The 26,531-nt window shown below is 35.9% G+C and overlaps 1 protein-coding gene across 1 annotated transcript in view; it reads left to right on the plus strand.

Moving 5' to 3' along the window:
- EYS (eyes shut homolog) overlaps window positions 1-26,531 on the plus strand; it is a 750,542-nt gene that overhangs the window by 615,764 nt on the left and 108,247 nt on the right. The window contains exon 39 of the mRNA XM_069011357.1: window positions 24,012-24,120. Coding sequence (XP_068867458.1) covers window positions 24,012-24,120 — 109 coding nt within the window. The remainder of the gene's footprint in view (window positions 1-24,011; window positions 24,121-26,531) is intronic.

Consider the following 26,531-nt stretch of genomic DNA (forward strand, 5'->3'; position numbering starts at 1 on the left):
TTCACAGTTCTGAATAAAATTCTGTCATGTCAGTGGTCATTTTGACATGAGTCCAGCTTTATGTTTTATATACTGACTGTCCCAGTGAGAGTTCCTGTATAGTCTAGTGGTAGAATGGAAGGGTTTTATCAATCCTTCCTGTGGTTATGGTGCATTCCTGCCAAAATATTTTGTTGGTCTTCCACCACTCTCCCTCTCTAATGTAGAGGACCAGACTTGAAAATAGTAATGAAGGTTGGTATTATCAGTTTGGAGCAATGTTTTTATTATGTCCATTTTTATCTAAGTCAAACACTTCAGTAATACCCTCATACTCTTACTCTGAATTTCACTGATTCCAGTTATTGAGTTTAAAGAAGTCCACTTGACCCAAGTGGTTCAAGACAGCATATTTTCTTTGCATTTTTTCCTGCTAGAAATGAAGTGGTAAAATGAAAAGGACTAATGAGGAATGCTTAAAAACATCGTCATATCAATTTTAATGTCTTTAAACAGGATTAGCTGTTTAATGATCATGGTAATCTCTAATGTATGTTTATTATTTCATTGTAAAGCATATTACAAATATGTTGGTAATTAGATATGTGAATAGATTGTTAGGTTTTCATGCTATAACCTTCACAAAGCATGACTAAAATATTGTATAATTCAGAACATTCTAAAACCTTCCTGTTTAGCAGACCCTCTTATCAAACATGACAAAATAATAGCTAGTGTAATTTTCAGAATAACCAGAAAATTTCATTTTCCAAAGGAAAGTGTGAGATTAATAATCACATTAAAGAAACAGTCTCAGTGCGCTGTTGAAAATTGCAGTAATTATTTATTACTTTCGTAGTGAGTGATGCTGCTAACAGCAGTTATTTCTCTATGAGATTTTACTGAATCTCTATGCCACAATTTATTAGGTCTTCTAAAGACAGTAAGTTGTGAATTCACCAGAATTAAGATATACATTATAAAGTATAATGAATGCACATTTCATTATCTTTGATTTTTAGATTTGGCTATGCTTTATAATTTTAAAATTCCAATATTCAACGAATCTCTGTATTTCTGCAAGAAAAAGAGGAAAAATAAAATTCTAATAGTCTGTATAACTCAATTTCCATTTTCTGGATACAGCTGCTTTGAAAATTATATTATTTGCCTTTCAGCAGTGTGGCAGATAAAGCATGCTTAAGTGGTTTTTGTTATACCATGGAAACTCTAAACTGCATTTAACCTAAATTTCCAAAATTTGCTGAGTTCTTTAGAATTCTCCTTTTCTGTATTAAAGGAGACTGCTTTAATGGTGCAGAATTGTGCATAGTCTTCTTTTTTCTGTGTGCTACATAAAGCATTGTATTCTAAGTACTGTTGATGTGATTGCTTATTCACTGCAGTTTCTCTACATAGACAGTTATCTCCTATGATTCACTTTTCCATCTTCTTGTGTCTGGGTCAGGCTGTGTGAAACAGATAGCAAAGATTTCAAAATATTTGGCTACTCCTGCTGTTCCGGGGAAGAAGTGGGAAGCGTGGCCCTTTTGATCTGCTTGGAAGGAAGAGCAGTTATTTCACATACATGTTAGTACAAAGGGATTTCAGTACTGCTGAAGGGACACTAGGCATTATGCATGAAACAGTGCAGATATCAGTGACATGAAGGAAAAAAGGAGTCACTGGATTACAGAAGGAATAATAAAATAATAAAATTCAAGATAATCTGATATAGTGTTCAATATTTTTATAATTTCAATATGTATTTATTTATTTCTAATGTATATAAAATTCTCTAAAATTCATCATCTGTGTCTGGTCACCCAGTGATTTACACAGGGGACTTTTCAGACAACAGTTTCCTTTCTGTTAGTTCAGCACAGCACATGAAGTATAGCAATAGAGTATAGAGCCAAATATATTATGAAGGTGCCATGTTGCTTTCTTCCTGAGAAGTGAGTTCGTAGTTTACACTGTTGTATTTGAGAGTTCTGAAGAGCTAAACAACAAAATAAAACTGTGAAGAAGAAGCAGTTTTTTAATTCTCTTCCTCGAGCCTGTTGTTCTGTATGTGAAAGATCAATACAGAAATAAAATTGGTTCAGTGTGCTTGTAACAGTTGGCAATTCTCTATGGGTTTGCTTTAGCTGAGAGCAATAGGAAGTGTTATTTGCTCTGTAGGTATTGAAAATCAGTAGAAAATAAAAAGCAGTAGTCAGCCAGCCTTTGCATGAATGTCCAAAAAAGCAGTTGTAGAGGGAAGGGCAAGAAAATGTAGCTGTCTCTCAACAAGCCAGTTTGGCTCTCTGATTACTCTCATGAGCAGCAATAACAGCTGAGGAGTCAGAAGGCAGGGCTCCACAAACAACAAAATAGCCAGAGAAGTCAGTCCAGAGTGCTGTGGGGTTAAGATGAATTTTCTCCCATGTGCTGAGAAGAGAGCAGTTCTTCTTGGTCTAGGTAACCAGCTCTGAGCTCATCAGCAAACTTTCACCATGGTTTCAAAAAGTTTGGTTAGTCTTAGCTTGTTACTTAGTTCACACAACTCTAAAGTGGGAGTAGCATTTACCTATCTCCAAAAAACGTTCAAAAGACTGAATGTTCTGAGGCAAAAAGTCTTAAAAATGTGACATTGAGCTTCTGGTGCATGATCTGTATTTTGTGCTATACTCAATCCACCTCTATGACCAAAAATTTTCTCAGGACCTCAGATATATTGGGGATATTTGTTTCATATAGTTCTTTGGATAACCTTTTTCATGGGGGCTAAGGGAAAGAAGAAACACCAATGGTTATTATTTAATTGTTATAACCTTATTTTTTTCTAAATTCTTGCTTTCTAAAGAAATTTCAGGCAAATGTTTAATATATGGCTTTCACATATTCAGAGAAGAAAGAACAAAACAGGGCATCATGCAGCCAATTTTTTCCAGGCTAGCTGGTTTACATCTAGTTTTTCATACTAGCAGTAAGAAAATTTGGTGCTGCAAATTGAGTCCCTTGATTAAAGAGAATATTGAGTAAAATTCACACATACAAGTATTAAATACTACTCCTCGATAGTCATGAGAGAGAGAGGAAAAAAAGAAAGAGCTGTCAACTTCATCTTTCTGAGAGAAAGAGAGAAATATCCACTGCATATTTCTGAGAGTCTGCAAGAAACTTATTTGTGGAACACATCATAGGAAGGAAGGTATTTCTCTCTGCGAGGAATTTATATTTTGGCATAATTAATTCAGGTGGGAGAAGTTACTCCACCTCTTTGATTATCACTGTCATTAACTTATTCTTTGAAGCACACATTAACCTGGCTTTTTCTTAGACCATGAAGTGCCTGTGAAACTTTCTTCTCTGCTTGCTCACCATCGTGTACCACTTGCCTTCTATCCCATGCTCCTTAGCTTTGTTGATCTATTTTCTATGGAATTAGGGATGCTGCTGTTACATCTGTGATCACCTTCATCCAAAGATGCTTTGTCATTTTGTAACCATTACTTGATCCTGTCCTTTCCTTGGCTGGAAATATACAAAATTTATTGAAAATTCACTTCACTGGAGGCTGATTGCAGACAGTAATCTAAGCTGTGGGTAAATATAACAGAAAGTAGAGAGAAGAGACCTTCACCAGAAACAGGCAGATTTGTACTAGTATGACATCATGCAGTTACAAAAAATAGATATTTTAAAATATCTAGGACAAGTCTTCAAAGGCATTATTATCAAACTGGCACTGACCAAGCTGTGCAATTAAACAGTTTTTCAGCTCATAGATTTGTGTCCACATCTTAATAACTTAATATTTTATCAAAGTGCCTGCAAATATTATAGAAGGAAGATGTAGAGTGCAGGTGCCCTGGCACTGGCAGTGGGGGCTGCAGCAGATGGAAATTTCATGAAAGAACTGTGACCCATGGAGACCCCACACTGGACAAGGAGGAAAGTGTGAGAGACAAGGAGAAGCAGAGAGAGGTTCTTAAATACTGACCCATATTCTCCATCCTCCTTCTGCACTGTTTGCTTTGGGGAGATACAAAAGTTGAGAACGGAGAGAAGTTGAGCCTGAAAAAAAGGGGGTTAGGGAGAAGAGGTTTAACTTTTCTCTTTGTTTCTTTGCCATCCAAATCTATTTAATTGCCAATAAATTAAATAAATTTTCGTCATGTCAGTCTTGTGATGATGATTGGTAAGTGATCCTCCTGCTTGGCCCAGGAGTTTTGTCATCATGCTTCCCCACCCTCACTGTCATGTTGAGAAGGAGGGGCAAGAGAGCAGCTGGGTGAGCAGCTGGCAGCTGACTGAGGTCAACCCACCTCAGAAGGAAGAGGGAAGTGATACTGAACATGATTTTCCTGCATTCGTTCCAAGTGTAGGTGTGCAGTCAAAATTTTGTAACGGATATGTGACCTCTTCAGTTTATTTAAATTATAAGTAGTGCTGTCTTGTGCTGAATAAGACTGTATTCTGTTGTTCAACAGAATGTAAATGTGAGTATATTGTAGAATTCTTGTAGTCACATGTTAGCATATAGTAACATAGAAAAGCAATTATTGTCTCACTCTGCTGGTGCTATGGTCTTTCCAGAGGTGTGAAAAATATCTGCTGCATTAGAGAGTACTTCCAGATAAAGCAACTGTTTAACAGTTTGCAGACAGGTTCTCTGGATCTATGCTTTGCTATAAAATAGCAAAACTTTATATAATGCCAAATCTGCCTTTGAGCTCACACTTCAAGTGAACTGTATTAAATAGACATGTAAGTGTTAGATGTTTGGAGTACATTAAAATAAAATTATTCTTCAGGTTGTTGACTGCCTTTTCTGGAGGCTTTGCTCAAGTGCAGTATCACATGTTTGCTGTACATTTCCCTGTTTGGGGAAATGGCATTCATATGGCACCAATTCACATCTGTGCCTTGGGATATGTGTCCCTGTGGTTTTTCTTCTGCAGCTTATATGTGATTTGCAGTACTGCTCTGCTGCTTGCAGTGACGGTGGATGTGACTTCCTGCTGCACTGAAGGGTTTTAGTGAGAACACCAGGACTAGGGATCTATACATTGTCACAGAAATTGTTTTATCCCCGCTACGGTTCACATTGTCTTGTCAGAGCTGCCAGCACCTAGCAGACCAGTAGTAATGAAAGATGTGAATGTGAGAGCTACAGTGTAGCATGCTGTGCTGCTACTAAATTACTCAGCAGCCGTTCAAAACACCTTCAGAAAATACATTTTCTCTTGATTTGAATACATTTTATGTAAATCTGACATGTGGTTTGGCCCCTGGGTTTTGTTCCCAACACTGTCAGAAACAATCTTCTGCAACCTCTTTTGTTCATCCATCTGGAAAATAACAGGATTATGCTTGCCTGCCTTCTGGGGCAGGTATAAGTTTTGTTCAACAGCAAATGTTGTGAAAAATACAAAACTAAACACCAGTCTGTGCCTGACATAAGCCAAGGCATGTTCTGACCATTTCTTTCCTTGGCTGAAGAGCATTCTTCCCCAACCAGCCAAAGAGGAAGACACTGATTATTATTAAGACTGTGAGTTTTTCCTTCACTTTTAACGAAAGAGAAGAACACATCACTTTGTTTTAATGGATTTTTTTCAATAAAATACTTAACCCTATAATCTTTCAAGATTTCTGAATGTATTTCATGGAGGTAGTGAATCTGGAACTTTTATCTTACCGCTTTGTAAATGGCATTTCTTCAATTCCCATGGAGAGAAGCAGGCACACAAGCAGTTTTACTGAAAACTTAAGGTGAGGATATGCAAGAAAAAAAAAGACTCAAGGTGACACATAAGTGGAGTTTCTGTTTGCTTGATGCAGACAATAATCTCAGCAGCAGCCTATGTCAGATGTATATCCACGTTTTTCAATTTAGAACTCAGTTTGGTGAAGCACTGAGGTTAATGACATATTGTTGGTCTTGCTAAGTACTCAGTCTCCACTCTAAGGGCTATGAATGCTTTCTAAAGCCCATATAAATTCACCATGTTTCCTTTGAAACTTCAAATTTGAGCCAGAAAGTTTTTGGGTTTATTTTGTGGGGTTTTGTTTCTTTCTTTCTTTTCTTTTTTTCCAGAACCCCATCTTTAATAATTGTGAAATTCTCTATTTAATAATAGACAAATTCAGTCAGCATGACCGTTACCTTTGTCTCTAATAAAAATTGCAAAAAGTCTCAGAATGTAAAAAGTAATCCTATGGTATTTAGGTATTCACACTTTCCAGTACAAGAATATTCATTCATATTGAATGGCAAATGGCTGTCTAATATTGCATATATTACATTTCAGCATGATGTATTTTCAGCCAATATAATGTCTGTGATATTTTATTTTCTTGTGCATTTTACACTAGTCAGCATCTTACAGCTTTTGGAATTAATATCTCTTATTAAAGCCCTTTTTGTTCAGGAAGATAATGTCAGTCTTATTAAGCAAGCAATTGAACAGAAGAGTGATTAACTTGGTTTGATTAGTTGCAAACTGCTGTAGAAATTCTGCTGATCTGACTGAAAAATTATCTTTTGGGGGATTTGGGAATTTTGTTTTTAGTCAGGTCAGATCACTAGTCACACTCCCTGGACAGTTTCATCAATTGGGCACCATTATTTTTGGTAGCAGCACACTTTCATATTGAATAAAACTGTCCCTTATTAACAATAGATGTTATAAAACATGAAATATTTTACTGCTCAAGCAAGTGTGGCAGTTGGATCCAAAAAGAGGCCTAGGTCTTGGAAAGTCCTTTAATTCTTATTCTGAAGAGTTAATGTGTAGAAGACAAACATTATTCAATGTATCCAACAATGTCAGAATTAGTTCACTTCATATCATTGCTTTGCAATTTAAAGTAATTAAGTAATTTTTCCATAAAAAATTTATTATAGCTGATCATGTTTTCTGACAGGCTGGCAGCAAGGTTGTGGGATTTTTTTGGTAGCTTTTATCTCCTTTGTCATGTAGTATTATAGTAGTGATTAAATTCTGAGCATGTAGTTTTGCTTTCACTTAGAATTCTTGCTATGATATTTTGTGTTTTTTCCTTTCATACTTTTTATTTTTAAACTACTCAAAATCTGTTGCCATTTTTCTCAGTTATGAGCAGGAAGACAGTTAAGTACACGAAAGGTTGAGTACTGAATACAGAAAACCAAATGGCCAAAAACATTTACAGCTACATTAAGTAGGAAATGAAGCAGCACAGAATTGTTCTGTTTAAATTCAAGATGAGCTTCAAGAAGCTAGTGTATTTCACCTCACCTTACACAAGTTCTTGAACTAAACATGAACTAACATTTTGTGACCTGCAACTTTCATGGCATAGAACTGCTGCATCTTCAGTGGATGAAATAAATTAAATTGCCTAGTAACTGGGAAAACTTCATGTACATATTCTGTACTTTTAAAATCTCATTGCATACCTTTAAACAAAAGGTAGACAAAAGTTCACATATTTTATTCTTCCAAACTGCATATTCAATTGTTTGAAATATTTTACATGTCCGTAACTGAGATTATCCCTGCTCATTTTAATCCCATATAGCTGAGGATGGTTTTCTATGAGCTACAAAGAACATCTCCTATAAAAATACTGTGCCTTAAATCATTATCATGGATAGTAGATTCCAAAATGTTCAGTTGAACAAAAATGAGAATTAAAAACTTCGCTTAATAAGCTTTTTGCTCTTTCCTTTGCAGTTTTCCCTCTAGAAATAATCATACTCTCTTTTTATGTCAGTGTAGAGTTTGTATCTGATTCAAGCCAAATAAGGTCTGTTTCTTCCCTACCTACCCAAACTGAACATCAGTATTCAGCAGTGACAGTAGTGGACAAACACAGAACTTCCTTTGCTCCCTCAACCTTTCCTGAATAAAAAAGGATGACAAAAGGAAGGCAGGGTAAATTAAAACATAAGTAGTCAGGAAGTAGATTTCCTGTAACTGATTCCCCACACAATTTATTCGGTTTATTTAATTATGTGCAGCACATATTATAGTTGAATCATCAGCAGGTGTCCTGCGTTTCATATGTCAGGCACAGGTGTATGGGATTTTTTTTCCTTCCTGACCAAATAGTAGCCTATTTTGGTTGGGTTTTTTTTTTTTGTTTGCTTGCTTGTTTGTTTTGTTGTTTTGGGTTTGGGTTTTTTTTGTTTGGTTGGTTTGGTTTTTTTGTTTTAATTTGAAAAAACAGTGCAATAGCTGCTCACCCTACCTTCCTGCCAACTCTCTTCCTCTGGCACACAAATGAGAGGCAGATGAACAGCAGGCAAAGTTTTCCAGGTTCATCATTAACCAAAGCACTTAATATTGATGGAAAACAGGCAAGTATTTGACTGCTGCAATTTAGTAAGTGCAATGGGTATGTTCTTTAAAAGCAAGTTCTGTTTAGATTAATTCTTCCTAATTTCTACTAACTTCACGTAAGATCAATAAAAGCATGACAATCACAGAACTTGCACTCATTGCCTGACATATTTGGCATTCTTCAGACAACATCTTGGACAAGTCTGTTCATCTGCTTCAGCTTTTTCCCTGTGGTACAAGATTTACAGAGACCTTTTTATATAAAATTCATTATTAATCACAAAGTTCTGAGGTGCACAGATTAAGACTAAAGTAATTTCTAAAGATAACTTATATTGGATAGGTAAAGCTGTTTCCTAAAATACAGTGCCATTCAGATAGAACATTCCTTTCAAGGCTTTCCTAATACCCTTATATCCAGACCAGCTAAGTGGGTAGAAAATTTGTTGGTCAGCATTGCATTGTCTATCTGGCAGTCAGTACTCATGGCTTCCATTAGTTCTCAGTGTGACCCAGGGAAATAAGTATTTCATTGGGCCCTTCAGAGGAAAAGAATCTTCCAGCACAACCCACTAGGGTTTGCCTTAGAGGCATGTCTGAAGTATACTCTCATGGATGCTCTTCTGACCACATTAGAAATATTTTTGCTATACACAATTATTTGAAATTATTCCATTTTTCCTTTTCTATTTAAATTTGAAGGACAACTTTCTTTTCCAAACCTTGCAAGTATCTGATATATAGGCTGGGATATGTTGATATATTTAGTTTGATCAGTTTTTAATAAGTTTGGTTTGTTCTTGGTATTTTTGGTGTTTGAAGATTTAAAGAGTGACTTGAAATGAAAGACAACTCTTTTGATATTATTTCAATCTAAAGCAAGACTTCTTGTTTTACAGACTATTTGATGAAACCTAATTACTGGTCAATACTGAATCCTCTGAGCCAAATGATATCCATGATGAGATCACGCTACCATCCATTTTTCTAGAGTGCAATATTCTTTTATCTATTGCAGTAAAAAACAAACAAACAAACAAACCACAAAAAATAATCTTTGGCAAGGCAATGCTGTAAAGGGATCAGCTATAATCATGAATACAAACATACAGAAGACACCCAAGAGGCAACAGCCAGAACCTGGAACACAGGAAGTTCCACCTGATATGGGGAAGAGCTTCTTTACTGTGAGGATGGCTTTACTGTGAGCACTGGAACAGAGTGCCCAGAGAGACTGTGGGCACTGTCTCCTTCTATGGAGATACTCAAAAGCTATCCAGATGCAAATACAAAAAACAAGCTCTAGGGGACCCTACTTCAGCAGGGATGTTGGAACAGATGACCTCCAGTGGCCCCTTCCAACCTGGCCCATTCAGTGATTCCGTGTCAAATGTAAAAATCAGTGTATACTTTGGCTTTATGGTGGGCCATAATAGAAGATTGTCTGTTCTTAACACCCTGTTAGGACACTTAGGTGTTAGAGTGCCTAAAAATTGTTTGTCCTTCAGCGTCATTCAGGCCACTTCAGCAATTTGTTTATTTTTACTGTTGACTGCAGAGGCTGCCAGACACGCTCAGGTGGTGAGTTACAACATTTGGAATAAGCTGGTAGGGAGCAGGACAGAGTATGAGACAGGCCTGGATCACACTTTAGAGTTCCCTACATTTCAGGATAATGAACACTAACTCTCCCAGTCTGCAGAGATTTCCACTCTGCAAATTCTGATTTAAAATGCTTTTCATTCGGGCTAACACTATAAAGAAGAGAATATAACTGGTAATTGGTAAACCCTGGTTGTGCATGATTTAATTTGTTGCTAATTAGAGACAACTTAATCTGAAGTTAATTTTTGTCAGTTAGAAATATTAATTCTGATAAATTGATACATTTTTCAGTGCTTGAATTTTGACCTAAAGTATCTACATGGTTAGTAACACTAAGCATGTCTCTGAAATGAAATAGTTAATCACAGGGTGGTTTTGTAGTGAAATGTTTTCTAATATTTCCAAATTCAATATGTGTGTAGTTGCATTTATAATATATAAGTGGAAAATTGGACATCAAAATCAGGAAATAAAGAACCTCATCTGTGAGCAAAACCAGATTTTACATGCACAGTAGCAGGCATTGTGGTGCTTGTTTACACTTCCACAGTTTCCTTAATGACTTGCATTCATAAAATTTAATCTTGTTAAAAGGCCTATGTACGATTTTGACTATCCATGAAGAAATGTGGCACATTTCACATCATACAAGATTGGCTTTTTCCATGAACACCTCATACTTTTTGTTTCTACAATCTGATGAATGTAATCTGTCTTGTTTAAAAAGAACCAAAAAATTCCTAAAAGGTGGCCTGTGAACATGCATTTACACATACAAGCTAAATGTCTTATATTTACCTTGCTTTTCTTTTTGGCAGTTAATATTCATGAATCTTGTGCAGTATTTATTTTCCAAATAATACATTTCAGCTCAAATATATCACTAAACACAGTGACTGAAAAAAATAGGAGACACATTTGTAATGCACTAGGAGACATACATCTGGCTATTTAGGTAGTTTCTCTTGAAGCACATACAACTGACATTATAATCTATATTTTACCTTTTGATATTCAAATAGGTAATAGGCATCATAATCCTGTACTTTCATGTATGTTCAAGATTGCAGCTAAAATTTGTATAAACATACCACCATAAAGCAGTTTCTTTTTTCTTTAAAAATAGTTGGTTATAGCTTAATAAAATGTTCTTAGCTGTTCATGTTGGATGCTTTGATTTAGAGAGGTTCAAGTACAAAATTCATATGAAATTATTATGAGAATCTTAATTTCTTTGACAGAGCAGTTCTAAAGCTCATACTTTCATTTTGATGGGGAAAACCACAGCATATGTGTTATCAAAAGCAGACTGCAACAAAACATTTAATGAGTCTTGTCCAGATAAAGATGAGTAGAGAACTTTAATCAGTTTAGATGACAACAGTAAGCTTCAAGTTCTGTTCAATTCTGTATTTATGCATGTATTCTGAAATCAGAGATCTGCCCTGTTCTGTTCCTTTGTGTGTTCAAAGTAATAAGTATCTATAAAGAAACAATTTTTTAAAAAAGTATGATGAATTGGTTACATTGTGTGGCCATTAGACTTCACAAATCAACAAATCTTAAATCTGGTAAGTGGGAATAATTTCTGCCTTGTATTATTGACTTCAGGTGAGTTTCTCATGCTTTGTGAAAGTAGATTTGTAACATGCCCAGCACTTTTAGCAATGATGCCTCTCATTTCTCCAAAAATCAGTTATTCTTACCTGTACTGAAGAGGGCCTGAAGGGATTGTGATGACAAGGCCTTGCCTTCTTTCTTACTGATGCCATCAAAAGGAGAGACACAATGTTGGTGAGGGTTGGAGGCACAGAGATAACTCTCTTGACTGGTGTTACAGCTTACTAAGTATGCCGGTTTGGACAAATTTGGAGGAGAATATCCTCTAATAGAAGGCAGGTTACAACCACCCCTCCCCCACCAGCTTTGGAAAAAAAATTTTTTCCTCAGAGGAAAGTAAAAGAGATAAAAAAACTATTTACTTAACAAACACACAAAAAAAGGATAATAATGCTAAATAATAAAACCTCTCACTGTGGAGAGAAAACTGGGAAGATTTCAGAGTCCTTCTGTGGGTGTGGTCTCTCTCTCTCCTCCTCGGAGCTGGGTCAGTGTGGGCCCACCTCCAGGGCCTCGGTGGAAAATTCTCCCGATGTGTTCTGATGTTGAAACAGACCAGAAGAGAAGGGAAAAACCGAAGTCCCAGGAAAAACCAAGTTCAACTTTCCATCTCCCTCCAGAGAAAAGGAGCCAAAAGCAAGATGAAGAGCAAGCTGAGTGCTTCCTCCACTCTTGCTGCTGCAGCAGGAGAACACAGAGGAGTGTGTATCTGTGTCCTTGAGCAAATGTTTTCAAAAGTTCACTTGGTTTTTTTTCTCTTCCCCCTCTCAGGCTCAGTTCAAAGGCACAGAAAGGCACAAAATTAATTTCTGGGCATAGAGCAGTGATAGGGAATACACATCATAAAGTCACCCCAAGACACTAAGATCAATTATTCATTCCCAGTTTTAGCTGGGTTTCAAATGGTGCATTACCCTTCCCTGCAGTTCTCCCTGGCCCTTTCTTTATGACAGCATAAGTAATGCTTAATACAAATAATATGTTGTTGATAATTCTTGTCATAAATAGAGAATGTTTCTTTGGCAATAACAAATGTTTGCACCTTCAATGAGACAAGATAATAATTTTCTGAATTAAGCAATACAGTGGGGATCTAAATATCCTGTTTTAGGAGGCTGCCTTTAGCTCTGTATGCCCTGTATTACATTCTCTTGCCATATTTTCAGTTGATCTTAATGTAATTCAACTGAATTAGATGTTCATAGACAATTATTGAAGAGTCGAGTGGAGGATATAGTTGTTTCAGCAGTAGTTGCTGAATTATAAGAGAGATTAAGTGTCTGCCTATATTGCTTTTCCTACTGGGATGCTTCTGGGAATGTCACCAGAAGAGACCAAGAACAGGCTGTTTGACTATCACTATGAGAAGCTGGCACATAAAGCTTGCCTAAGTCGTAAGTAGAGAAATGTGAGAGTAGCTCCAAGGTCCAAAGACTTAAGGTTACAGAGGATTAGAGGACATGAACCTTAAAGAGTCTGAAAGCAAAACACTTCTTTTTTTAATTGATACTTATATGTGTAAAACTGGAATACAGCAGAATTTCTCTTGGTCCTGAGTATTAGCAAATATGCTACCCTCAACCTCAGGGTTTGCACTAGTTGGCAATAGAAGGACTTTATTCTCTAGTCCACCCAGGATTTTCTGTGCTAGTATATAAATTGTTCCTTTTCTTGGCATTCAAATTGAAGAGTCACTTTCTCATTAACCACATTGCTTAACCTATTTTCCTCTTAGTTTTCCCATGTAGAGGGGAGGTAACAGTTCATTTTAGACCATCAGAGTATGCAAAAGAAAATTAATTAGCGCTGCCTGGTAGAAGTAATATATGTTACTGATCATTGTATTTCTTCTGTCTGTAATTGGTAAGAAAAGATCCTCAACTGGAGATCATTGTAGTATTGCAATTATCTGCACAGCACTGCACTGATACAGCTTCATTCACATGTCAAGTGGCTTCCTAATTTTCATTCATAGGATCAGACTTATGTAAGACAATAAATGGAAGACTTTATCTGAAGGTGGTTAAACATGATAATTCATTCCTATGCTCCAGTGCAATACCAAGCTGTTGCTGGCTCCAGAAGAGTCCTTCTGCTGCTGGGAGTGATAGCCCTCCTCGGGGAAGGGGAGACATAATTTGAAGACATTGCCTACTATGTCTCTCTTCAAGCACATTTCCAATGGCTTTTTGTGGCATTTTCTTGGTGAGGTGTTAGGATAATTGAACCCTCAGCATTTTTTTGATTTTACCTTTTTTCTTATTATCTTCAGGGAAATTTACCCCCTTCAAAATATGGTGGTTTGGATATGTTATTATTTTCCTTTATTCTTTTATTTGTTCTGGTTTAACCATTCTATAAAGCACCACTTATGCATACATAAATTGTGTATGCATAAGAAAAATTTATGAATATTGGTTGTTGTCAGAAATAAGTGTATATGTATATTTTCTTCAAACTTTGTATCTCATAGCCACTTCACATGAGACCATTGCTTCTATATGTACATAAACTGTTCTCGTTTCTCTTTATTTTCACCAATCTATTCATATGCATGAGATTCAGTTACCTGGTAGGTAGATAAGTGGCATAAAAATAGTTTTAAGATGTGATACCTGAGCAACAATGTAGACAGGTTTTGAAGTTTGAAGTTTTACCAAGTGCTCTTTTCATATTTTTCCAGTCTTACAACAGTGTTAATTTGCTCACCAGGAGGTAATACTGAATATTTCTTGTATGGAGTTATACTCTGCTTCTACTGATATTAAATTTTTCTTAAAGAGAAACATGATACAAGACTCCTTTCCATTGTGCTCAAAATCACTCTAGCTACAAGTGATCTTGTACTTGCAGAGAAGGAAATGCTTGATAGTGGTCAGAGAGTCATGTTTCTCTTGAGAGTAAAACATCTCTGAGTTGGTATTTTTTGGGTACTCTTTTAAAATTTGTGTTCATATGTTCCATGAAATCAAATTTTATTTCTTATTTAGCAGAAGTCTTCCAACTTCTTGCGGTCTTCATCAACATAATATTGCATCATTGCATTTGATGACTATGGTTTTTTCTAAATTAATACCCTAGTATCACCTATTATCCCTAGACAATTTTTTCCCATTTCTCAGACAGGAACGCATATGACTTTTAAGGTAATAGGTGAGCACTGCCATTTTGTTCACTGAAGTTATTTCATCTCCATTTAAGGGGAGAACTGGTCAGAACTTATTATCTAAAGGCTCTTCATAAAAAGGGTTTTACTCTTTTCACACCAGACTATTCTTTCAGTGAAGATCATAGTTGAATTTTCATGTCTTACATATTTTGTATTAGTTGTTGCATAAGCTTTAGCTGGAGGCTTTTTACTGAAAGAGGAAGGCCAACTTTCTTTTCTGACATTATATAATTTTTAATAAAATTACTTGAATGCAATTACATCTATATTAAAAATCAGTGAATTAGAGAAGCCAGATTAGAGGGCAAGAACGAGCAGTGCAAAAGACTACTAGCAGCTTCCCTAAGGAGTGTTCATCTCTGGAACACCAAAGAATAGAAGAGTAGAAGTCTTTCTCTTTGTTATATTGTAGGCTCAAAGAGAAGTTAAAGGTAGCCATAATGAAAATTAAAACAGCCTTGTTCAGGTGCAGCAAATACCCAGTTGGTACATGAACCTGAGACTGTGCAGTCAGAAACAGGAGGAAGCAACTGTATTCAGACTTGAAGGTGGATTACTGGGTTTAGAAACACAGGGTTTTTATCAGCAGTGAAATCTCAATTAATTCATCTAACAGACAAAAAAATCCACAAAATATACTATGAAGCCTGCTATGATCCAAGAGAATAGTCAGGACATAAAAGCAAACACACTGTATATTCTGTGTTCTTCTATGTACAAAGTGGTTGTCCTGAAACTCAGATTAGGACATAAGGTTTTTGTGGGACTTGGCGTTTACTGCCAGGATCAATTTTGTAGCAATATATTCTTCCAATACTGTCATGATCATGAACAAAAACAATAATGACTATGGTAATGATTATGATAAAAATTCAATTTTGTTGCAACTTCAAAACTCTGCATAAGTGTTAGTACTAATTATTCCAATAATTTTGTGTTATTCCCATTCTTGCATGTGTGAAATGGACGTGTCACAGTCTATCAGTTGGTTGTCACAGCACAGTGATGTATTGTTCACACCCGTGAAGTCCCTGTGAAGTCAATGGAATAGCAGAGATATGATTAAAAGCAGAATTCACACTTTTCTTTAAAGATCCAGCCTGGGAACACATATCTTTAAAGTCATGACTCATAAAGTATATATGTTGAAGAAAAGCATTCCATTGAAATAAATGATCCTTGGGTGTATGCTGCCTGTGGTATTCTTGGCAATATATGCACTAGAGAGTCCCATTAGCCAGTCTACTAAAGGATCATAAACTTGACTGTTGGACTAGCAGAACTGGAGTAAATGAAGCACAAACCAAGCTAAGTAGAACATAACGTAAACAGTATCTGTTTCACCTAATGTTGGTATTACCATTTTCAGCTACTAATATGCTTCTACAAAAACATTGATTTGGGGTTTTTTTTAGATTCTGTATAATGTATGAAAAAGCTGTATACCAACACTAAGTAAAGAAACTACATTTTCTATGCAAAGTAGATAGTATTTGGCAAGGTAAACCAAGCCAATCAATGAATCTATGATTCTATGATAAAAAGATATTGTTTGACTTTCTCAAATTGGAAGGGCCCCCTAAGGATTATTGATTCCAGCTCCCTGCTCCTTGCAAAACTACTTAAATTAAACCACATACTTAAGAGCTCCTTGAACTCTGACACTTTGGTGCTAGGACCACTTTCCTGGGGAAGTTGTTCCAGTGACTGACCACCCTCTCAGTAAAGTACCTTTTCCTAATGTTCAATCTGAACTTACCTTGATGCAGCTCAGCTCATTCTATTTCCTTGTGTCCTATCACTGGTCACCAGAGAGAGATCAGGATCTTCCCTTACACTGCTCCCCTTGAGAATGAGGTCACTCCTCAGCTTTCTTATCTCCAAGATGAGCAAGCCAAGTGACCTTAGACACTCCTTTTAAGTCATGCTGTTGAGGCCTTTCACCATCTTGGTCAGTCTCCTTCAGGCACATGCAGTACTTGAGATGGGTCTGCTCCACTACAGTGTTGAGTGGGACAATTACCTCCCTCAACTGGCTCATGATGATGTGCCTGATGCACCCCAAGTTGTCCCCTTTGGCTGCCAGGGTACACTGGTGGCTCATACTCACCATAAACTCAAACCCTCAGATTTCTCTCGTACAGAGTGGTTCTCCAGCCTCTCATCCCCTAGTCCGTATGTGTAACCACAATTACCTATTCCAGGTGCAGACTCTGGCACTCACTCTTATTAAATTTCATGTGGTAGGTAGTTGCCCAACTCTCTAGTTTATCCAGATCTCTCTGTAAGGCCTCTCTGCCCCTGACAGAGTCCACAGCCCCTCCTAGTTTAGTGTCATCAGCAAATTTACTTTAATGTACATTTGATTTCTGTGTCCAGATCTTTTATAAAAACTGAAGAGCACTGGCCCTAAAACTGAGCTGTGAGGAACCCACTGGCCGCTGGCTGCCAACCTGATGCAACCCCATTTAGTACATCTCTGAGCCAACTGCTCAGCCAATGTATTATGGACTTCTCTGTGTGCTGAACATTTTATCCAGGGGGATACTGTAAGAAATAGTACAGAAAACTTTGCTAAAATATAAATGCACCACATCTACTCTCTGTTTTTGGTCAACTGACCTAGTCCTAAAAAGAGATTAAGTTGGTTAAGCAAAAATTTCCCCTCATTAACCCATGCTATCTGCAGCCAGTGATGGTGCTGTCTCTCAGATGTTTTACAATAATTCCCAGAATGAACTCCTCCATAATTTTACCAGGCACTGAAGTGAGACTGACAGGCCTGTAATTAATGGGGTCTTCCTTCCTTCCCTTCTTGAAAACTGGAACAATATTTGCCAGCTTCCAGTCAACTGGGACTTCTCCAGACTCCCAAGACCACTGAAAAATAATGAAGAGAGATCCTGTGATGACTCTGGCCGCATCTTTCAGTACTCTGGGATAAGTCCCATCAGGGCCCAGAGATTTATGTACATACAGCTGGAGCAGCAAGTTTCAAACAAGTTCAGGGTCAGCTGGGAGTTTATCATCCCCTAATGCATTCCCAAAGTTCACACACCTCTTTTTGTGTGTGGTTTGTTTTTGGTTTTTTTTTTTTCCTAAAGAAAGGGACATCAAGGGACTACTGCAAGACACTTTAGGAGTCAAAGTAATTTGGGATTTTTCATCTTCCTTGTTTTTATCTACTCCTTTCCTTGGTCTCCATTTCTCTTTCTCACAACACTTTTACTGTTTGGTCAGTTTACAGCACCTAGAAAACCTGAGAATTGATGTAGAATTGCTGCAGGTTATGAAATATGTTTCATTGATTTCAAATAAAATGTCAGACATAAAATGCAGCATTCATTTTTATAATTGTCACTTCGGAGTGTTGCAGTAGAAGTTGGTAAGAAACACTAAAATTTGACCTTACTGAAATAGAAGAGGGTAAAGAGACATGCCAACATTTCCATGGAAGAAGTATGCTGAAAGGTAATTTTTGGGAAGTGAAGATACGGTTTTTATAACAATGAATTTTTTTTTAATATATTTTTAAGGGAGAAAAAAGGTAGTAAGTACAAGAATTTTGGAAAAGTACAAAGAGATTATTAAAACTGCAAGGAACAATACATATTTTCACACTTGTGAATTGAATATGCTCAGTCAAAAGTAAAATCACCATTCTTGAAAAAACTCCTGTATTACTTGACAGTTGGTTAGATGTTCCCTTGACAACTGCTCTGGTTAATCAAGGGAGTAAATGAAGCCACTATTTCAGTGTTTTGCAGGACACTTTTCTTTTGTGTCTTTGATATCAATACTTTTTTAGCAAAGGGATTTTTGTGGGGACTTTTTCCTATGTTAAGCTGGGCTAGCATTTTTCAGATTGTAGGGAGAAAAATAGCAAGTAATTCTAAATGTAATCCTCCAATTGTGGAATTATAAAATTTATAAAATTATAAAATAATTTTTCAGAAGACCTGGTCTGCTAGCAGTGTGAGGTCTTTATTCAGAAACAGTCTTACCATAATTATTTAGCTTGGATAAAAACAAAGGTTCTCTTTATAATGCTTGGGGATATTTATACCTGCTGATATGACATTTTAATTTTGCTATACCTCTCCTTAATCTGTTAGAAATACAGATGCACCTTCAGCATTATATAGAAAATATAATTGCTATAAACTAAATTTTCTTAAGTATGTTTACATAACCATGAATGCACCATTTTTACATGATTACATTAGGTAGTTATAATGCATGAAAGCAGTTAAAAGTCTCCCAGAAGTTCCAGTCTCTGGACTTGTTCTCATCCATATTGTCAAATATGTAATCAGTTTAAGATACTTTACTATGTTTCCCTTGATATAACGGGAAGCTGAAGCAATCATGCTATCAATTAGAGCTTAAGTCAGTCTTTCCAATTATTAGAAGAGACATTAGTAGAGACTTTGCATTCATGCTTTCTACTGTGCTCCTTTAGTGCCACCTGGTGACTAGCTTGAAAGGGGAAAAAAAAAAAAAAGTATGATTTTATTTCCACCTGGAGAATTAGTCTATGACGATTTAAGATAAAACATTTAACTTGAGCAAGACCATACCAGGTAACACTTGATTTAGAGGTGCGCTAATCTTAGCTATTTTAAGAGGATTTCTTTGACTATCAGTTCCAGACCTAAATTAATCCAATACCTAATATCCACAATTGTGTTATGAGTGTGTGAGGTACACATTGCACTTTGTTAGAAATCCAGTGTTCATACACATAATTAATCAAGATGCAACTAGTAATGACACTGTACATAACTTCTGTTTTGCACCTGTTGAGGTTCATGAGTCTTTTGTAAAAAAATAGTAAATCCTTTGTAATTCTTGTTCTTAACTTTATATAAAGTCCACAGCAGCTATGAAAAAAATCATATTATTCTAAGCCAAGAGCAAATAAGAAGGCTCAACATCTTCTCATTTCAAATTTGCAGAAATAAATATTTGTATGCATCAGGCCTGTATCTTAGCATCTCCAGTAACAGGTTGGGCTTCACATGGCTCCAGACCTCTTTAGATTACTGTGCATAACATGCCCAAATGTCCTCCATGTATACACATTTCCCATAACTACTCACACACCCAATTCTTTAATCCCCTGTGAATCCTTTTTATATCATTATGAATGTCATGTGCATGAAACAGAATTCTGGTGCCTGACAAAATTATCCTGCAATAGGGATCGTATTGCATTCTCTTCTGTCACTGTCTCTGGAGGGAAAAATATGCTGGCTTTAAATGCAGCCGGAATATGCCACTGAGATGTGAGGCAGATGGACTGAAATGCCTTCAGCATCTAAACGAGTGAAAAAGCACCACTGAACTAAAAATACTTCAAAATTTTAAGATGTCAGTGATTAGCCACTTTCATCTCGGGTGTTCTTAATGTGAGGTCAGTATCTCATAATATGAGGTTAATTAGAAAAATAAAGAAAAAATGTCAAGGGAATAAATCATCAGTTTCATTTTCTCTTTTCCAATGTGGATAATGGATTTCAGTCTTCTATGAGGTGCGTGAAATAATACAACTGCATTTATTCAGTTGCAAGATTAAGAAAGATTTAAACATAGATTATAAGAAAACTATAACCAGGTTATAGAGCAACATGAATGGTATTTTAGTTCAGGTCATTTCTGTCACAGAATATTTCAAATGCCTTTTTTCCATCATTGTTTTAAAAAACTAATATGATTAAGTTTTTCATGTGTCCATATTGTAGCATTTTCTGGTTTAAATGCTATAATAAAGACAGAGACAGCATTTATGGTTTAATTGCCATTTTTTCATACGTTTATAATTTTCTAAGAAAACTGTCTTTTGGACTGTAATTTTCTATGCTCTGTCTCTTTCTAAAAGCTATTCTAGGCATATTTAAGTAATCTAGCAAATTCAAACCATCCTAATTTTGTGGAAACATAAGCATGAAAAATATCCATTTTGTTCACATTTCAAATGACAATTTTTTCCTTTCTATGACAAGGCAGAGAGAAATTTCAAGTATTAATTCCTTGGAAATCCTTACAGAGAAAGAAGCAAATGCTGAAGAAAACAGTGGTAGCATTCCTAACATGCACTCCAGAATACAGGGAAGTAGGTTCCTGCGTGTAGCCTGTGGTTTTATTCTCACAACTAGGTCACTAATCTATTGGCTGACATCAAAAAAATCAGTTCTGTTCTTTGAGATTTCATTGCTGCATGTTAAAAATAAGCAAAACAAACTCTATGTCCTTTGTGGAGTTAAGATCTAATGATCAAAATCACTGTATAATAGCTGTTGTTTATAGATACTGGGGGGGTTTTATTTGGATTTTCTTTTTTCTTTTTTTCTCACATATTTCTTTAAAGGTAGAAGGGGTTACCAGATATGCCTGAGTAGGGATGACTGTGTTATTATCAAAATTAATTTATGATACTTGGGCTTGTCGAAATAAAAATACCTAAGTGAAGACCATGTCAGTATTAAGCAGTCTTTAAGGCTTATTTTAGTTGCACCTGTATTTAATTTTCCACTTTTTTTCCTCTAGTAAAGGATCAAAACAATAGAAACTATGTGTACAAAACAGTGAGAATGTGTGTACACCAAGCATTTGCAATGAAAGTTTATAATGCTGAATGGATGGCTAATTACTTGAAGATGGTCAAACTGACACAGACCTCACTGGTATTTTATTTTTCATGATATTCTTTATTAATTTTGCCAATTCACTTAAACTTTTGTTCTTTGTGGGCTGGACCATTGTAATATGTGATATAAGGGGTTATTTAGAAAAAGAAACAGAAGCAGACTTCTGAAATCTTCCTGAAAAGCAGGGACAAGGCAGGGGCGGAGTGTAGGCTTTGCCATCTGGGTGTTAGGTCTCTATTACAGTATCCACTCAGAGTAGAAAGCATCAAGGAAAGGCTATGGGTTTGTTTTCCCCAAGAGAGAATCTTAAATGACCCTATTTTCTTTTATCTGAGAAAGTTGCCTTTATACACTCTGATTCCCCTAGATAATTCCCAGCAGCTGAAATATGAGTATGAATAAAAAATCAAATTCAAAGAATATTTTACATTTCAAGAATTGGTTGGAAGACACAGTAGTGGAAGTATTTTCTCCAAAATTTTCCTTATATCAAATACCTAAAAAGGAGACAGACTATCTGTCAATATACCCATTGTTCATTACAGAAAAACTTCTGTTTACTGAATTCATAATTTATAATGAAATTGTACAAATCAGATGATCTTCAAAACCACAGGCATTGCTTCTGGCTTCCTATATTCGAAATCAAAACATTATGCTAACTTTAGAGTTTTCAAGAAGGAATGCAGTTGAAAATACCTTAATAGTATGACTTTTTTTGACCTAAAATTAGAAATAAAAATGAACATTTTTCAAACTCATGTGAATAGTCTAGGGGTCTAGATCACATTTCAGAAGGTGATAATAGAAAACGCCATTCAAATATCTCAGATTTTTAAAGAAAGATTCAAAAATAATAAAAGTGTTTTATACTTACAAAGTAAAAATAATTTAGCACATTTCAACCTCATGCAGCAGAGTACATTGAAAAGTCAATGAATTACTATTGACTGATTTAGCTGTGAACCAGCAGTGATATAACCATTGGAAAGGTGGGATTTATTAATATGTGTGCATCAGCTGCTGATGTGGATGTACTGACTATGAGACAAGTTAGTAAATGCATTGGTTTTGTGCTGGTCTCTCAGAAATCACTGCACTGCAGTGAATTTATAAATATTCATTAGGGGCCTAAAACTATATCTATTTATGTCAATACCATGTTCCCAGCAACTTCAGAGGTGAAAACTGAGACTCTACATTTCATAATGAATCTTCAGACAGGAGGATGAAATAGTAAGACTTTAGACACAAGAGCAGAAGCACAAAGCTCAAGGCATAACCTGGAATAAATCATGCCATGGCAGCTGCACACAACCAACCAGGTGGTGATATATAAAAAGGTACCATTTGAGACTATGGTACGTCTTGATGTGTTTTCTCCAGGAGTAAATTTGTCCTTGTCAATGTTGAAATAATTTCTATGATTAGCATTGTATGCTTCTAGTGTACAGATCATAATGGGCTTTAAAATATTTTAACTCTTTCATATGTCTATAGCCTAACATAAAAATTCATCTATCCCAACACAAAACAATTCATGAGATTCCTGTCATTGTCCTTTGCCATTTATTCAGCTAAAAGAAATGGAAAATTTGGCAGCCCATATAAATATACAAATTTTTTTCAGAATCTTTTTTAACGTTTGTTGTGTAACATTTGTGAAATATTACATAAAAATGTAACTTTATTGTTGTTAGAAGCTATCCTCCAGAAACCTAATTATGGTGATTTGGCTGAGCAGAGTTTCCTGTGCAGAGTACATGTAGTCAGTAAACCTTAACATGCTTCCCAAAAAGGGAGCCATCACATTCTCTTTTAAAGCACATGAAAATGGAATTGGAAAGAAGTTCTACAGAAATAGAAGAGGTCAGTTTTAAATAATCTGTGAACTACTATTGTCCTAATCTGCATTTGCTATGATAATGTTTATGTAAATTTTCTCTCTAATTATAAAACCACTGTTTTTGAAAATCATTGGGTTTTGGATTGGATTTTTATTGCTGATAATATTAATAGCATTTTATCAGATCTCATCACAGAAAGAAACTGAAGAATTCTCAGTGCTTTACTGAACTTCCCCTAGTATTTACTTCACAAATTCCCTTAACCTTACATTCTTGTTTATCTCTGAGGCTCAATACCAGAGTTTGCACTAACACATTTTCCAAGTAGTGATAACTGCATCGCAGTGTACTTTTTCTGCTCAGAGGTATGCAGCCTTTCATTTCTTATTCCATTTCTGTTCCCCTTGTAGGTCAGGAAAAGGAAATTTCAACCCAGGCTGTTCAGCACCATTCAATATTGATGTCACAAGTCCAACAATCCTCTGCACTAGGGAGACTGTATGTTAACCACAGTTAGCACTTAAAATTTATCAATACCCACTTATGTATTTAAAGATTGCTTTCTTCTTTTCTCTGTATATATTTTAAACACTAGTCAAGAATAGCAAGAAAGCAAATAGAGGAGGGACGTTAGCAGAAGAAACTTATATCTTTTGTCTCCTGGCTAGTTCAAGTAGCCATGAAACTGAAATTAGTAGTGTCCAAAGATTTTCATCCTTTATGGAAGCATGAACATCTCTTTCACCCTACCTTTGCCATGTGAGGCTTGAATACTCTGTGATCAACAGTGTAAACAGCAATGGGATCTTCTGTTTCATTACAGCTATGTGTTGCCTGTGGGCAGTCCTGAAGGTTACTGCATGATTGAAATGGCTGCAGATGGAAACCTTCCTGTACAGCACAGACTTTCTTTCTCACATCGAGCATCTCAGGTGAGTCTGCAAAACATAGCTATTTTCTTTGAAAATCTCATCAGCATATGCACTAGAGTTATTTTTGAAGGAGAATATGTGTACTCTAACTTCTTCTAAAGAATTAAATGTAATTCCTCTTCAGATATCATTATATGTACCTAGTTTCTTTTTAGTAGGTCTTTTCACATCCAGCATCCATATTCATTAATTTCTTAGTTTGACTCTGAAACTTCTATTCCAGCTGCACAAAGCCCATGAAAAGGACACAGATGCTCTGAGAGTTAAAAAAATATATATTAGCACTGTCATTTACCTAAGGCCATGGGGTTATTAGAAACAATTGACATATTGTTCAGTAATTCTGTTTACTTTTTAGTTGCATGCCACACTGTCTAGTGGAGGACAGTTATGAATCATCAGTGATTTAATCTGATGTCAGTATTGTTGCTAGGACTTGGCTTCTGAATAGTATTGTAAAAATGTCTGTCTCCATGTTGAAACTGGTATCAGGACACTCATTCTGAATGGACAACAGACCAGCTTTCCCAAATCTTGAATTTTTCAGTTATTCTTTGTCTCCATTTTATTGCCTCTCTTTGTTATGCATTCTCTCGTCACAAGATTATTTCTGCATGAAACATTTAAAGTGTTATTAGACGAGAATTTGAACTGTGATTGACAGCTTGCTTTATAAGTTTGTTCACTAGAAGACAGGCCAGTTATCTTTAGAGATGCTAATCTTGATGTGCATCTCACAGTACGCGCTGCTGGTTTGTAACAGAATTTCTTCCCTTGCGTGGTATGTAGTATGAATGTCAAATCCTCATGATTAGCTATTACATTTTACAGATCTGCTCCTAATCTGCCAGAACCTCTATTTACAAAGTACACAATCAAAGAAAGAAAATAAAACATTTCTTTTCTCTAAGAGGACTAATGAATATCTTCCCATTATTGCCCAAGATAGTCCTTTTTACCACTCAGGCTCAAAGCGAAGAAGGATATTTTCAAATTAGTATTTGAAAAGTTAAACATGAGTGTTAGATAAGTTATTGATATAATGCTATATTAAGCCTTTTATGTTATTAACAAGACTTACAGGAATTCTTTTTTTGTGCCTCCTTAAAATACATTCTGGTTAAGTCAGTTAAATTCAGAACAGGAGCTTTATAGAAAGAATGTGTGTTATGGTGTACTAGCATGAGCTTGAACATTTAATACCTTATGATAAAATCCAGTAATGCTACAAACTGAGCAAAGCCTACTGAAGTTGTTCTGTGATACACTGGATATGCCCCCAAGGTTAGTGCTTTTGTAAAATGAGCCCAATAATAAAAGAGACTGTGTTGCAAGAGCAGTGTTTAAAACACTGTTCTTAATGACAGATACTTTATAATGCAGTCCAGTGCTTTGCTTAATTCTTGAAAGAGATTCACAAGCAGAGAGAAAATGTCTGAAAACACTACTTTACAAATCTTTTCTAGATTTGCAGTGCATTGCAGTGCTTCATGGCTTTGTTTGAAAGGGGATAAAGTCAAGTGATCTGAAATGAATTCAACAAGTGCAGAGCCAATGTCTTTGAATTACTTTGATATGAAAAATCTGATTTAATTTTATCCATGCTCTAAAATAAGTAGGTGTTTTTCTTTTTCCCTTCAAAACAAAAGACACTAACTAGAGGATAACCTGGCAGTATTCACATTCATTGTATTGCCAAATTTCACTTGAAATTGTCAGCAGCATATCTCCAGGACTGACAAAAGCAATACAGGAAACAGCAAAGCAAAAATTGTATGGATGTGTGAATTCCAGATAAATCAATGGGATGTTTTCCTCCTGTTTCTACCTCTTTACAGTTGTCTGAATATGGTAGTAAAGGGCCTCTTCACTAAAAATAACCCCCTCGCATGTTTTACGCATGCTGTGATATATTTCTGATTCCATTGGTTTATTCCTGCTTCACTTGAATGGGCTAGGTGTCACCCTCTTCCTGGACTTATGGTATTGTACAAATAAAAGCATCACTGTGTGATACAACTATGAATTTTTTTATTTTTTTTTTCAATTCCAAAGAATTGGCAGGCATGTAGCAAATGAACTTAGGAACGATGAAGTCCCATGTCAGAATTCCAGAAAGTCAGGCCTCAGCTTGAGGAGTGGAATTCAGAGTGCTAAATGAGTCACAGATCCTTTATATGTGATGATTAAGGGCTTGAATCCTAGGTCAGGCAACAGAGGAATTACCATAGTGAGCACTGATATGATTTGGTCAGTCCCAGTGTGAAAAAGTTGTGGTTGTTTCTTTGCACCTTTATTAGGATGTTCTAGGCTTTTGAAAATTTGAAAAGTTCCCTTTTTTCTTCCTTGGACTTCAGTATAGCAGACTGTTTTCTGCCATTCATAAAAAACCCTAAAATCTTTTTTCTGTA

The sequence above is a fragment of the Aphelocoma coerulescens genome, chromosome 3 (assembly GCF_041296385.1).
Source record: "Aphelocoma coerulescens isolate FSJ_1873_10779 chromosome 3, UR_Acoe_1.0, whole genome shotgun sequence".
In the NCBI taxonomy this organism is placed as follows: Eukaryota; Metazoa; Chordata; class Aves; order Passeriformes; family Corvidae; genus Aphelocoma; species Aphelocoma coerulescens.